Raw genomic sequence first — 15,212 nt, 5'->3', positions numbered from 1 at the left:
GAAGGATGGAAGGCTGAGTCAACCTTGAACCCCATCAGGGTCAAACCCCAGGCTAATGGGCAGAGTTAGCCTGCAATACTGCATTTTAACCGCTGTGCTACCAGGATTCCTAGTGACAATGGAATATGCATTATACCCACAAAGTGATGCTAACTGATTATACTTAGCACACACGCAAACACCCACAAATGGAAAGTGTGGTTTACTACTATGATTGGCTTGAATTCAGAGGATTGTGAGTAGAGGAATCTACTCTGGATGTTCAGGATGAGTGTCAACCTAAGGAGGCAGCAAGAAGTAAAATACCTGAGGCTGAGTTCTCAATCATCAAGAGCAGCTCTACCTATAGAAGAAACCTGATCCCAGGTAACTGTCTATTCCTTGGCACATTGTAGGCTGCACCAAGCAGAGCATAAGCATTCTACATGCCTCCTCACCCAGCAAGAGCAATCCCAACCTCAGTTAGATCCCACCAGAAGTTGCTACCCATTCCATTGGGAACGAGTGTTTGCCTTAACTCCAGATACTTGGAGCCTTCAACCTCTTGCCTGCCAAAATTCTGTCACTTTGAAACCAGACAAACTTGCAACCTCCGCACAGTGGCTAGACTTTGCATTGTGACAGAACGTCTATGTCTCCATTGTGTTTTGGACTCATTTACAGGCAACTTCAGGTCTGCTCTGCTGAGATGCGTGCATTTAAGCACACACATCCTGCCTGCCACTGCTTATACTTACTTTGTTGCGTCTGTGATTATGTTTGGTCAGAAACAGGAGAGCTACAGGTAAAAAAAGGCAGTTAAAGAAGAAAAATGTGGATTAAATGAGCACATCAAGGTAATCAAATAGAAGATGCTTGGTGCAGTTTCCAAAGTAAACCTTTTGAAAGTAGCAGAAGCAAAATGTGAATTGTTAGAAAACCATTTAGAAAATTGGAAAAATAGACCATTACGTGGACAATGCGTAAAAGAAAGTGAAAATAAAAGTCGATGAGGCCAGGAACTGGCAATGGCTACAACCTGGCACCATCAAGAAGAAAATGGAAGGATTTATTTTTGCAGCTCAGCAACAAAACATTACAAACAAATGTGATTAGTTCAAGAATTCAACCTGCATCAACCTGCATCAAAGAGCAAACTTTGTAAAGAAAAAGATGGTTTTGCATTCATGCAATTAGTGGATGCACCAAAATTGCTCAGATTGTCTATGCCCAAAGTTATGACCGAATAGCTCTTAAGATCTATTGACATCTTTACAAAAATTATAATTTCAAAATTTCCCAAAGATGATATAATCACAAAATGAAAACTGTTGTTGAAAATGATGATGATAAAGTGGGATTTTTGCATGCAAACTATTCCCAATCTCTCACACATTACAATAGGTACAACAATAACTGAAAAGAGTAATTTCTGTAGATGTGACAATATTTGGGGACAACAGAATGAAAAAAGAGAGTTGCAAAAAAAATTACAAAAACCAGAGATCTAACAATAGGAATAGGTCGATTATGGAAACGAGTGGAATGAATTGCCCAGATTATTCAAAAATCATCTCTATAGTAAAGGCAAAATAACAAACAGGCTAAACAAACTTTTACAAGTTTGTTGTAAATGTTTCTTAGTGTAACCTTTTTGTAAAAACCACATTGTTGGGAAATGTTATATCTAGACATTACTTGGATAATTCCTGGGTTCTTGGCTGGAACTTGAATTTCCAAAGAACATATAGCAAATTTGTAATTTCTTTTTTTTATTATGCTAAATTATTCCCTGATGAATAATAACATAATGACAATAAGAACAACAGACTTTATTATAATCAGTGATCAAATTATACTCATGACAAAGGTTACAATGCTCAAGAAATAAGATAAAACATTTGCAGAGAAGTTGCACAAAATAGATGAGCCGAAATGCTATGAGAATGGAAATACTAGATCAAGGAAATAAACTTCTTAAAGGATTTAAGTTAGAAAAAAATTATTAAATAAATACGATCCTGGATGACAAAATACTAGAATACCAAGATACTTAAATGCTAATTAATTAGCTGCTAAAATATTAAGAAAACTGAAATTGATTTCTAGATCAGCTATGATATTGGTTGTTTTTTTTCTAAATATAGATTTAAGTATTTAAATAAGGATTGACTGTAGTTTCCAAACAATCGGTTTCTTCATTCTCACCTCCCATTTCTTGAGCCTCAGGTATTTCAAGCACAAAGGTGGCTCTGTGTCTTTTCAAATTCCCTCCTAGCAACCACTGGATTTATTTTTTTTTCATGCAACCAGAGAAAGGTACATTTTTATGAAGATATGGCTGGAGGAATACAAGCAATTCCATTTGTAGGGATTGACAGGGAGGTTATTTTTACTACCGCAAAAGCTAGAGCATCTCAAAACGGTTCAGTATTATTTTTTTCTTTTGTCTCCCTATTTCTTTTGAAGAATTCAAGAATGGACAAGGCATTGTGGAACTCCCTCAAATGTATGAAGATACAGTATGAGAAGCACTAAAGATAGAAAATGAAACCAATTTTTGTTGAGAATCAGCTGCTTTTCCAAATAGATTATCTTCTGTGACCATTGATATGATAGGCACCGCTCAGTTATGTAAATCAATCAGAGAAGCAAACTATTACAGAAATCAACTTGTTAGAGCAATTGCAGTGAATTTTCATCTCTGACTAGCTGTTTGTCAAGTCCTGCAGGATAAAACAGTATTAAAGAAAGCACTGACCTTAAAGTTGATACAGACACCCACAAATATATTGTGATTTCAACTTCAAAAGGATGCCTTCAGGATGTGAGAAGAGGATACAAATTTACAAAATCACTTCAGCATGAAAAAAAAACTTTAGGCCCCCAATAGGAATTTCAAACATGTGTGTTTAATTTTGCATAGAAGTAATTTCCAAATTACAGTATAAATCACCGTTTTGGCATTTGTAATGTTGCTGAATTACAACTCTCGCCATCCTCCATCTTTGCCATATTTCCCAAAAAACTTGTAATTTATAATTCAGCAGCATCTGGAGTTTCCACCTCTAGTATAGAATATACTTTATGAAGCCAATGATTCACTGATGCTCATAAATTCACAAGTAATAAAGAACACTCAAACATTATAGCTCCTTCTTTTTTATATATAACTAAGCATACGGGTTTCTTAAAACCTTTGAATTTGTGACATTTAAAACTTTTGAGTCTACTTAACTAGACAACTTGTCATATAACACCCTGATTACAAGAAAGGAATTTTTCACAAAATGGAATAGTGTGAATTTTTTCTGCAAATTTATGCCACCCCAGGGCAAAGACTGATCCAATGAGAATGTTCATACTAGTTTGGGGGTTTGGGGTTGTTTATCTACCTAAATGTATAAGGATTTATTATTAATCTTACCTTTCATCCCTATGCTCTGGATGACACTTCTGAATAACTTTATCATATTACAGCGATGTGATATGACACAGACAGAAAATACACCCAGGAGTTAACACTTTTCATTCAGAGGCTATCACTCTTCCATATTACTTCTAAATTAAATGGGTTGCAGATTAAAAGACAGGGTATATGTCGTTTCATGTGAAGATGAAGTCAGTGAAATAGTCATTATCACTAGTCAATAAATCTCACTTACAATTCTAATCAAGCAATGTGTGAGAGTAAGAAGGCAAAAAACCCAAACTACCTTTTTTAAAAAAAAAACATACTAGTGATTTGATTGGCACATCATTATTTTGTATTCATATATATGGTGGAACTAATCTTCAGCAAAACACCTGATAAAGATGAAAACCTGGTAGTTTGCATACAGAAGGTGGGCAAGCCACTCAGAACTGATTAACAGAGCAGCATACAAGCCGCGATAAATAAATAACATACAACAGCAATATTTGTAGCTTGCTAGTTGGCCACCATCCACAAGCACATCCACAACTTTTTTATTTTAAACAGAGCAGAAATAAATTTATGTTTAGTGCAAAACCATAGGGGTAAGATACTGACCTGTAAACAATCATTGATTGGCTGAGGTAAAGTTTTATCTGCGGGCTATGAAGGTGTGGATGGGGAGGAACTGACTTTGGTTCAAACTTGGCAAGACACAGTAGATTACACACACACACACACACACACACACAACACACACACACCGGATCTGTTGATATGTCATCTTTGCACACCAGGATCGCATTTCTATGATTGAGCTGGTTGCAAATTTTTTTTGGGGGGGGGGGAGAAGGCTCTCCTGGACTCACAGTTCCTACTCAAAGAACAGACTGCAGCCATGGCTGGGCTTTGCAAAGATTTGTGTGCCAAGTGCACCCTTTCCTGAACTAGAAAGCCTTGCTTGTGGTCAACCCTGCCCTCCTCATTTCCTGTTTGGACTATTGCAGTGCACTCTACATGGGGCTGCCTTTGAAGACAATCCAGAAGTTAAAACTGGTCCAGAATGGGGTGGTGGATGCAGGCGTTGGGCACTCCTAGGTTCACCAATGTTACACCTGTAACTGCACTGGCTTCCAGTTTCCTTCCAGGTCCAATTCAAGGGGCTGGTCATAGCTCTACGTGGCATGGGACCTGGCTACTTGCAGGAGTGCCTTTCCCTCAGAGTCACTAGTCATCCCCGTAGATCAGATAGGTTGGGTGCCTTCTAGGTCCTTTCCCTGAAATATTGTCAGCTAGTGAGGCCTAGAAAGTGTATCTTTCCTGTAGCAGCCCACAAACACCTTGCGGAACATCCTCCCCGTGCTCCGATACTCCAGCAAACTCTCACTCTCTTAGCCTTCTGGAAGGCCATTAAAACCTGGCTTTCATCCAGGGAGTAGGATAGAGGGGTGGGGCCTGCAGAGAATTGCTGAGGCACCCTGAGAGGTGGATCAAGGCGCATATGTTTTTTGTGCTTTTTATAGTTTTGTTGTTGTTGTTGTGAGCCACCCAGAGCCGTTTTCAAATGAGTGGCCAAAAAAATCTATGGAATGGAATAGAACGGAACGGAACAGAATAATAACATAAAAAGTAATAAAATAATAATAAAATAAAATAATAAAATTTAAAAAAAGAAGAAGTTTTCCCTTCATGGAGAAAGCTACCTGGATTATGAAATCTAACTGAGCCCCTCAGGGCTTAGCTATTTTAATGGAAATCTGAGTTATAGTAATATATCAACAACAACAACAACAAAAGATCCCCCTGAAGGATAAGAAAAAAGGACCATTTTATAGTATGTACATTTAGACATTGAAGTAGCCTGAGATCCACAGACATGAGCCAGTTTTAGTGCTGGAGAAACGGCCTCTATTGTCACAACCATTCTTGACACTGAGAACTTTGAGAATTACTTGGAGCAAATTCCACAACAGCTCATGAATAAATCTAAATGAATAAACGACATTACTGTTTTGGGATATTGACTCCTATATGCAAAAGCCTATGAGGAAAGGGCACAGCTGTATTGTGCAAAAGTGAAAAAAATTACTGAGTGATAGTCTGCTATCTGAAGCCATACTTCTACCCTTCCTGTTCCCCAGAGAGTGTTTTGATGTATATCTTGAATTTGTCGCAAGTGTGAAACACTTTGCTCTTGGTAGAATGACGCAACATTTTCTTGAGATGTAGATCAAATTATTTCCTGCAGGAACAAACATTCCTAGATGAGAACTGACAATTGTTAAAAATTAATAAATAAATATTAATAACAACAACCTACTTTCCTCCATTTCTATTAAAAAGTCCCATTTCCATGGACTCCTTAGAATTGGTTGTTCTCTTGCTAAACTTTTGTGGATTTTGTCATCTGACTACATGCTGCTAACAGGCTTGAGGAAATTATTTACAAGAATAATCATTCGGGGGAACCAGTATCGGCTCTTGCCTCAGGAATCTGAAGGCTATGTCTTTGAAAGTGTATATGATTTTTATATATAGTTAAATTTTAATAATGTGGAATATATACATATGTGCATATGTACACATATATATATTATTTATCTACGTTTTATTAGGTAGTTTCTGAGTAAATGACTACTTTGGTAATGCTATGTTAATAATTTCTATTAATATAAGACATTCCCCTGTATCCAGATGGAATTTAATTTGCTCTAAATAAATAATGTGGGCATTTCAAAGATAAAACTGCAAAAATACTCCTCAAAACCTGCTTCTCCACAGATTGTGACATCTACAGAGCAGTTCCTTCTTCATGCATGACTAGTTTATCACATTAATGCAATAACCTCAAAAGGCTAGCATCTGTCGGTATTCCTAGAAAACATTCATTATCCAAGGGAAGAACTGTAAGTTATGAAATTGGCACAGGAAAGCATAATTACAAATAGCAATCTTTGTGCTGGGGCTTTCATTTTCCTGTGTAGACAGGTCCTCTCTCACCTGGTGGGACTGCAAGTCCTAGAATTCCCAGCCAACTTGCCTATTGATTGGGAATTGTGAGAATTGCAGTTTAAAATGTCTATAAGATGCTAGGTTGCCTACCTTGGATTTATGAGAAGTAGCTCTCCAGATGTTGCCAAGCTACAGCTCCCAGACACTCCAATAGTGGCTGAAGCTTGGATTTGTAATTCAGGGTCACAGATTTCTCACTTCTGCCTTATGGGAAAGTGAGTAGATTGGTGCTTATGTGCTAATAAGATAAGTTTCCAGATATACGGTGCATTTCAGGAAGATTGCCATTGACTCCAAAAGCAACATAGACAAAGCTTCCATTTTCTGCTTCGTGATATTGTTCTTCTAAAATAACACACCATGTTAATTTCACCATGGAAACAATTGCTCACCATAGAGTCAGCTTCCCTCAGGTTCCGGCAAGAATAATGCAGAGTGCCTTAATAGACAGTACCAAGTGAGTCATTTCAACACAACTCAAATCCCTTCCCTCTCCCAATTGAAATAATGGCAGAAATTTAGCAGCAACTAAGAAATATTTCAGAAGATGGTCACTCCAACAGCACACACTTCTAAGCAACAGGTAAAAATCCAAAGTTTGGCAGATTCAATGCAATATGGTTAAAATGAGCAGAATCAAAATGCCATATTTTTATTCTGAGCTACAACAACTTTCAGTGACTCTGACAGGGTTGACTGATTCAACAATATACGTAGGACCACAGTATCTTCTACCCTAATGTGGAGATTCACATGGGACAATTAATGTTAGCCTTTCATTTTATATGTCTTCCCACATACATTTTCAAACTTTTGTCCATAAGGCAGTTTACACTTTCAAAAACTTTAAATAATACTGCAATGCTGTAGAATCGAATCGAATCGAATCGAACAGAACAGAACAGAACAGAACAGAACAGAACAGAAAAGGACAGGATAGGATAGGATAGGATAGGATAGGATAGGATAGGATAGGATAACTTTATTGTCACTTTAAATGTGCATTAATCAGCATACATTAAAATGAGATTTCATTGCATACAGCTCTGAAAGGATAACCACCTCCAATTTACACTGCATAAACATGACCAAAAAAGTATTCATATACCCACATACACATACATATGTGACCCAGAGAAACAACAGTCTAGTTCAGATTTTATCTTCTAGTTCAACAGCCCCCAACCTTTTGGCCACCAGAGAGAGGCTTTTCCATGGGCTGGAGGGGGTGTGGTTTCGTGTACTGTCTTCATCCCACAGCTGGGGATTTGCTTCTTTGCACGGCCTGGTTTCTGGCATGCTGCAGCCCAGTGCCAGTTCTAATTTATCTTTTATAGTCTAGTTTATTTTTTATATTACTGCATTGATATAGTTGGTCGCAAGGGCGGCGCGATAGCTCAGCAATTAAGATGCTGGGTTTGTCAGTTGGAAAGCCGGTAGCCCAGGTTGGAGACCTGAGCATCATACGACAGGGTGAGCCCATCCTCGCCTTAGCTCCTGCCACTCCTGCCAACCTAGCAGTTTGAAAGCATGCAAATGAAGTAGATAAATAGGTACCACTTTCGTGGGAAGGTAACAGTTCTTTGTGATGTCATGCTGGACAAATGACCGTAGGAATATCTTCTGCCAGCGCTGGCTCAATGGCCTTGAAATGGAGATGAGCACCATAGTCAGCAACAATTACTGGAGTAAAATCCAGTAGGGACTCCTTTGCCTTTATAGTTATCATAGTCAGACAGATGTTTAGACTGGATTTGGCATTTTTATCCACCTATTGAGTCCTTCCCAAAGGCCTGGCATAAACAAATGCTGTTGCTTGATATTAAAGGTATCATTGCAAAAATGTAAGCAGCTCCAAATAAAGCTGCCTTTTGCAATTGTCTGATGGTGATTTTGTCAGTGCTAATGGTTTTCTAATGGTGCTCCAGAAGTTTTAGGATTTCATTCAAGGTGCCTATTACTATTGGTATTACCTTTGCTTTCTTTTGCCAGTAAAGAGCTTCTATTTCTTTGTATTTTGTGATTTTTCTCCAGTTCTTTTTCTTCATTTGTTATTATTATGATTTGTTCCACAGTCAGACAGAACTTAATTTGGCATTTTTATTTTGAGTTCCACCAAAGACCTGGGACAGACAATGCTATTTGATGGTATTATTGTTACAGTTGTTGTATTTTATTAAATTAATTTAGAGCATGTTAGACTGAGAGGGCATATAGATTTTATGAATAAACAAAATGAGGGAAAAGCTTTGAAGCACAATTCAGATTAACTCTAAAACCATCAAAATGGAAGATAAAAGGCAGAAAGAACTATTATGATTTTAAAATAAATTTCAATTTCAGCATTAAAGTATGATTCTATAAAGTCATTCACTGAAATCTCTTTGTAAAAAAAGCTAACAGAAAATGGATAGGTGACTATTGATCTACACAGATTGGTCTCATGGAAAGTTCAGTGACCCCTTTAGAGCTGCCACTAGATTTAAGCACAGAATTTAAAGAGAACAGTGGAAGTACTGATCAGTAAGACATTGTAAAACAATTTGTATGGGAAAATTGTGAACAGAATTGAAGGAACTGAAACTCATTTTTACATCTACGCATTATAAAATTGTCTTGCTAGAAAAAATATAACAGATAGCTGCCAGAATATGGAAGAGGTTTGCCATCGCATCCCAATATTTTTTTCACTTCTCAGAATAGTCTACAACTCTTGGCTTTTATTTATTTATTTTATTAAATTTATATACCGCCCTATTCCCGTAGGACTCAGGGTGGTTTACAGGGAAAATTAAAAGCATAACATACAAAAATTAAAATCAGTTAAAACAATTAATTAATTCAAGTCCCCGAAATTTAAAACTAAAACCCAATTAAAAATTAAAACCCCTCAGTCTGGGCCAGACAGCTCGAAGAGCCAAGTTTTCAGGTCCCGGCAAAATGAACGAAGGTCGGGGGCAGTCCTAAGTTCCGTGGGAAGTTGGTTCCATAGGGCCGGCGCGCCCACAGAGAATGCTCTTCCCCTGGGAATAACCCACCGGCATTCCTTAACGGGCAGTACCCTGAGAAGGCCCTCCCTGTGGGAGCGCACAGGATGATGGGAAGTTGATGCCGGTAGCAGGTGTTCCCTTAGATAATCCGGACCCAAGCCATTTAGGGCTTTATAGGTCATTACCAGCACCTTTCAGATTATATCCCATCCAAATTCCAATCAGTTCTGATCATAAATCAAATTCAGCTAGGTGCTGTATTCAGAAATACCAGAAGTATATTTCTCCAAAAAGTTGTTAAATTCTTCCTAAAACAAGTTTCCAGAATGAAATTCTTATAATAATTTCTCAGAACAGACATCCAAGAAACTACAATATTTCACTCTAGAAAGAAAAGTGATGGGAAAAATGAAAGAAATATTATAAATTATAAATGGAGGATACTGTCATCTGATAGAAATTCTGAGAATAAGGCAGATGGATAGATGATCCAAGCTAGCAACCAAAGAGTGCATTTACACAACACACTACCTTGTCAGGTGTTTGGCTTGCCATGCTGCTACAAGTCAAAATCATAGTTTAAATGATTGATAAGAGAAAGCCATAATCATATTTTATACACTGTTGTAAATAACTTTGTTTTAATTCCGCTCTAGTGTGTGAAGCTCGTTTATTTCCTTGCTTATAATTAAACACCCATTTATTCCTTTAGGAAAATCTGGAAGCTGAGCACCTTACATGCATCATGGCTGCGCAAGCACTTTTGCTGTTTCCAACACCTCTCTTCCCCTATGGATACACGAGCGGCTTACTTCTATCTGCAAAAGAAAAAGTGTGTCATGATCAAAATTTCGGAATCATGCTTCTAATTTGGACCTTTTTGTTTTAAACTTGCAGACCACTGTTTAAGATCATTATGTCAACCTTTTAATCTACAGCAGACATGTCAAACACAAGGCCCGGGGGCCGGATCCAGCCCGCGAAGTGGTTTCATTTGGTCCGCGAAGCCATCCTGGAAACAGTGAGGGAACGGCCCCCACTGCCTTGGCCCTGGCCCAGAGACCCTCCTTCTGCCAGAGACCCTCAGATCTGTCCCACTCCTGCCCAGGCCCCCGTAGGCACTCTTGATGCGAACGATGTAGAGCTGGCCATGCCCACCCAGTAGGCCATACACACTCTAGCCACGCCCACCCAGTAGGCCACGCCCACCATGGCCACACCCACCCGGCCCCCTGAGGGCAACCACAATGCTGATGCGGCCCTCAATGAAATTGAGTTTGACACCCCTGGTCTAGGCCTTTCTTTTAATAGTTAGGAATAGAAGACATACGAAGAACGGCTGCAGGACTTGGGCTTGGCTAGTCTAAAGAAAAGAAGAAATAGGGGAGACATGATAGAATTCCAGTACTTGAGGGGCTGCCACAAAGATGATGGGGTCGCATTATTCACCCAACCACCAGAGGGCAGGACAAGAAACAATGGTTGGAAACTGATCAAAGAGAGAAGCAACCTGGAATTAAGGAGAAACTTCCTAACAGTGAATACAATTAAGCAGTAGAATAGCTTGCCTCTCGTGGGTGCTCCATCACTGGAGATTTTTAAGAAGAGGCTAGGCAATCACCTCTTTGAGATGGTATAGGTTCTCCTGCTTGAGCAGGAGGCTGGACTAGAAGACCTCCAAGATCCCTTCCAGCGCTATTCTATTCTAGAATAGCTTCTTCTACTCTCCCAAAACAAAACAAGATTGCAGAATGAAGGATTGGCATTCCTGGATTCCGAAAATGTGGTCCCTTCAAGTAGCTAAGAAAGTACAGGTAGTTCTCAACTTACAGTTCATTTAATGACCATTCAAAATTACAGCAGCAGTGAAAAAAAAGGGACTTATGACCATTTTTCACAGTTACGATTGTTGCAGCATCCCCATGGTCATGTAATCCAAATTCAGAGCCTTGGCAACTGGCTCATGTTTGACGGTTGCCAGGTCATGTGCTCACGTGATCCACCTTTCACAACCTCCTGACCAGCCAAGTCAATGGGGAATCCAGATTCACTTAACAACCATCTTACTAACTTAAGAACTGCAGTGATTCACATTAACAACTGCGGCAAGAAAAATCGTAAGCAGGGCAAAACTCACTTAGCAACTGTCTCACTTAGCAACAGAAATTTTGGGCTCCGTTGTGTGGTCAGTTGAGGACTACCTGTGCTGCAACTTCAGAAGTTGGGAGAAACTCTGAAGCCTGTTTTATCTTCTCTCTTCAGTTGTTGCCCGTTCCCACATGGCCTGATGGGATGGGGTTGGGTTTTTTATAAATTAGTTTTAACTTTTAATATGTACTAATTATTATGGGCATAATTGTTTAATTACTTTTTCATATTCTGTTTTTTATTATGTATTGCCCTGTTCACCGCCCTGAGTCCTTCGGGAAAAGGGCGGTATACAAATTAAATTATTAAATTAAATTAAATTAAATTATGCAGATCCCACCTCTCTGAATCAGTCTCTGGCGGCATAAACTAAGCCAGGGGTAGGCAACCTCGGCTCTTTTATGACTCGTGGACTTCAACTCCCAGAATTCCTGAGCCAGCCTTGCTGGCTCAGGAATTCTGGGAGTTGAAGTCCACGAGTCATAAAAGAGCCGAGGTTGCCTACCCCTGAACTAAGCTGAACTCATGCACCATTGTGAAAATGAACTACTGTAGCCATTGTATTTATTCTGAGCTGGAGAGGCAGAATCCTTGCTTGTTATAGTACCGATTGCCTTTTGTGCCACCTGATGCCTCTCGGCGAGCTCCAAACTATCCCGAACAGCGGCCATCCTGGGGTCAGGCGGAGGAAAAGCGACCGTGACTGACCCAAAACTAACTATCCCGAGAGCGGTTGCTTTCATCGGCCCCAACGTCGGGCAATCACGTCCTCAAACTCCCCCCCCCCCCGCCGCCCGCTTCCATTTATTTATTCTAGAATCTAGATTAAGGAAGGAACTCTTACCTAATTGGTCGAACGGGCCCGCGTCGTGTCCAATCAGATCGTTGTGTCTGGAAGGGCAACTATCGCATCCGCCAGTGATATTGCCGACAGCCTCGGCTACTTGTCTTTAAAAAAAAAAACAACCAAAAAAAAAAACACCACCCGCAACCTGTGGGGAAAAAAAATAAATAAAAGCCTTTCGCCACGCCCCCTCCCCCCCTTCGTCGCCAGCTAGTCTCCTCCTCCTCCCCCCCTCCCCGACGTTCCGCAAATCTTCACCCAATAATGCGTTCAGACGACAGAGGGAAGGGGTTAAAGGGGGCTGCCTCGCTCTCCCCCCCGCCCGCTTCCTCTCGCTCGCTCGCTCGCCTGCCTCCTCCTCCCTCTTCCCCTCCTCCTCCTCCTCCTCCTCCTCTTCTTCTTCTTCTTCCAGCTTCACCATGTAGACACCCGGACCCCCTTCCATCCTTTTCGCATGGAGCTGGTTCCTTGACGTCAGATCTATGAATATTGCACGAAAAAGCCGGCTTGCCAGAGCTACCACAGCGGCTCGATGTAAGCCCGGGATCTATCCCGGCGTGGACCGCGGCGTTGGCGGCGGGCAAGAGGAGGCGCTGATCGCCGCCGCTTTGGAGAAGGAGGAGACCCGGCGGCTGGTGGTCGAGAGGGGAGGCCGGCCGTGCAGCGCCGGCGGCGGCGGCAGCGGCGGCGGCGAGCCCGGGGGCTTGTTGCTGCTGCTGCCGCCCCGAGAGGAAGAAGTGCTGGGCTGCGCGCTCCTTCCCCGGCGAGAGGTGGCCCCGGGGGAATGTGACCTCAGCGCGCGGGTTTGGGGCAGCCGAGCCGGCAGGCTTCCCGGCAGCGCCCCGGCCGCCTTGGCTAATGCGCTGCCGGCCCCCGCGCCCGCCCCGGCTCCCCACCTCGGGCCCGTCATCAGCATGTCTGCCAAGGAGAGGCCCCAAAGCAAAACCGCCACCAAGGAAAGCGTCACCCTGTTGCCTTGCTTTTATTTCGTGGAGGTGAGAGGCTGCCTGCGCGGCTCTGCTGGAGTTTGGGGGGGGGGGGGGTTAGAGAGAGAGAGAGAGAGAGAGAGAGAGAGAGAGCCAGGGGTCCCTGCTCGCGGTTGTTTGTCGGGTGGGTGAGGGGGGGATGCCGGTGCCCCGGCCGAAAAAGCAACAACCATCGGCGGGAGCCCATCAAGCCAGGCTGCGTGTCTGCATGTGAGGTTGCACGAAACGCGCCTTAAGCGCAATCGCGGCGTTAGGTTGGGGGGGGGGTGGGGGATGTCGGGATTTATTTATTTTAATTCCATTTATATCCCGCCCTTCTCCGAAGACTCAGGGCGGCTTACAAGCAGGTTGGAAACGGCGAGGAAAGGTCTTGTCCGACCTGCCCAGCGGGGATCGGCTGAGCGATGGTCTCCCGGGACCTCCTCGCGTTGATTCAGACAAGCTTCCCGAAATCTCCCCCCACCGAAATTTGGTCCTCCCCCCCCCCCCCACGGAGATCTGGGTCCTCCGAAATCTCCCCTAAAAGATTTGGGAAGCTTGGCCATCCTTCTCCACCTGCCTCGGAAACGCCACCTCCTTCTTTTTTCTACCGGAGGGGGAAAAGAGCGTTTATTTATCCTTTTTTTTCCTTTAAAAAAAATGATAAGAGGAGGGGGTGTTGCAAATGGAGAGAGGGCAGCTGGATGAGATCAGATCACGTGCACACGGGATCATCCCAATATTGCTTCAGACAAAAAAAGGGGGAGGGTTTGCGTCTGCTTATGCCAAGCATACATTCTTAGCCAAAAATCAAAAAAAAGGATGGGACGTTAAGTAAGTTGGAGATGGCATTGAAAGTAAATGTATGTCAATCATTAAACAATCAGTTTGGGGGTCCTTTTTGGCAGAGGATATTTGGGGATGCTCCAGATATTTGGGATGTGCTGAGAGTGGTTGCAATTTCTACAGGGTGGTCAAAGCTACACTGCCTAGCTTCGTAATAGCAAGCCAACCAAGTGAGGTGTTATTTATTTGTTCGTTTGTTTGTTTTGCCCAAGATCTGTTGGGGCTCCTGTGTGAGAGAGAGATAGCCTCATTTCTGCTGCACAAGCATTCTCTTCCGCCCTTCTGGTGATGTAATGTGCAGGCAGAAAAGGAATTCAGATTTCCTTGTTTATTGAAACACCTCAGCAAGAGAGCAGAGGTGGTCAGGATGGACACGTGGTGGGACCCATTCAACCCGTGCTTCCTTTTCAAAGTAACTCACAGAGCAGTGTAGAAAAAAGTTGTCAGCAAGCATTGACAGTGTGCTGTCCAAGTGTGAATCCCATCAATACTGCAGGTTTGGGGCTGATATTCATTCTGATGATAAGTCAATAGCTGTTTCACACAGTTTTAACTAATACCCGTCAGTGGCCATCGATACCTGAACCAGAGAGTGGATTTGTATGTTTGTGAATTTCAAACAAGGACTGTAGTAATAGCAGTGTTGAAGAAGGAAGGATAAAAGGCATGGAAGCTGATGCAGATGAAAAGGGTGTTTGGAAAATGAATCCCAAAGGTGCTTTCTCATGAGGCAACTGGACTTTCTTGTTTTTCTTTGAAGACATTTCTCTTCTCATCCAAGAAAGTCTTCAAGAAAGTCTAGTTGCCTCTGAAAAAGCACCTTTGGGGTAACTATGATGTGGATGACCAAGAATCTCCATAGACATTTGAAAATGAATCTAAATAGCCTTTTATGATTGTTCTGAAAAGTCACTAAGTCACTACTTGTAAGTACTGTTGTATGTTTGTCTGAGTGTATCTATCCGTTTATCCATGCATCCACATAGAAATTTCCAAGATTCCTGAAGATTTGA

The 15,212-nt window shown here is 41.8% G+C and overlaps 1 protein-coding gene across 1 annotated transcript in view; it reads left to right on the top strand.

The window, feature by feature from the left end:
* Window positions 1-13,287: 13,287 nt before the first annotated feature.
* Window positions 13,288-15,212, top strand: part of PLPPR4 (phospholipid phosphatase related 4) — a gene marked incomplete at its 3' end in the record, with an annotated part of 35,541 nt that continues 33,616 nt past the window's right edge. Inside the window, exon 1 of the mRNA XM_083357697.1 lies at window positions 13,288-13,383. Within this exon, the coding sequence (XP_083213823.1) occupies window positions 13,303-13,383 (81 nt within the window). The 5' untranslated portion in view covers window positions 13,288-13,302. The remainder of the gene's footprint in view (window positions 13,384-15,212) is intronic.

The sequence above is a fragment of the Vipera ursinii genome (assembly GCF_947247035.1).
Source record: "Vipera ursinii genome assembly, chromosome: 3".
Lineage (NCBI taxonomy): Eukaryota > Metazoa > Chordata > Lepidosauria > Squamata > Viperidae > Vipera > Vipera ursinii.
This window is presented reverse-complemented; position numbering and strand designations above follow the sequence as displayed.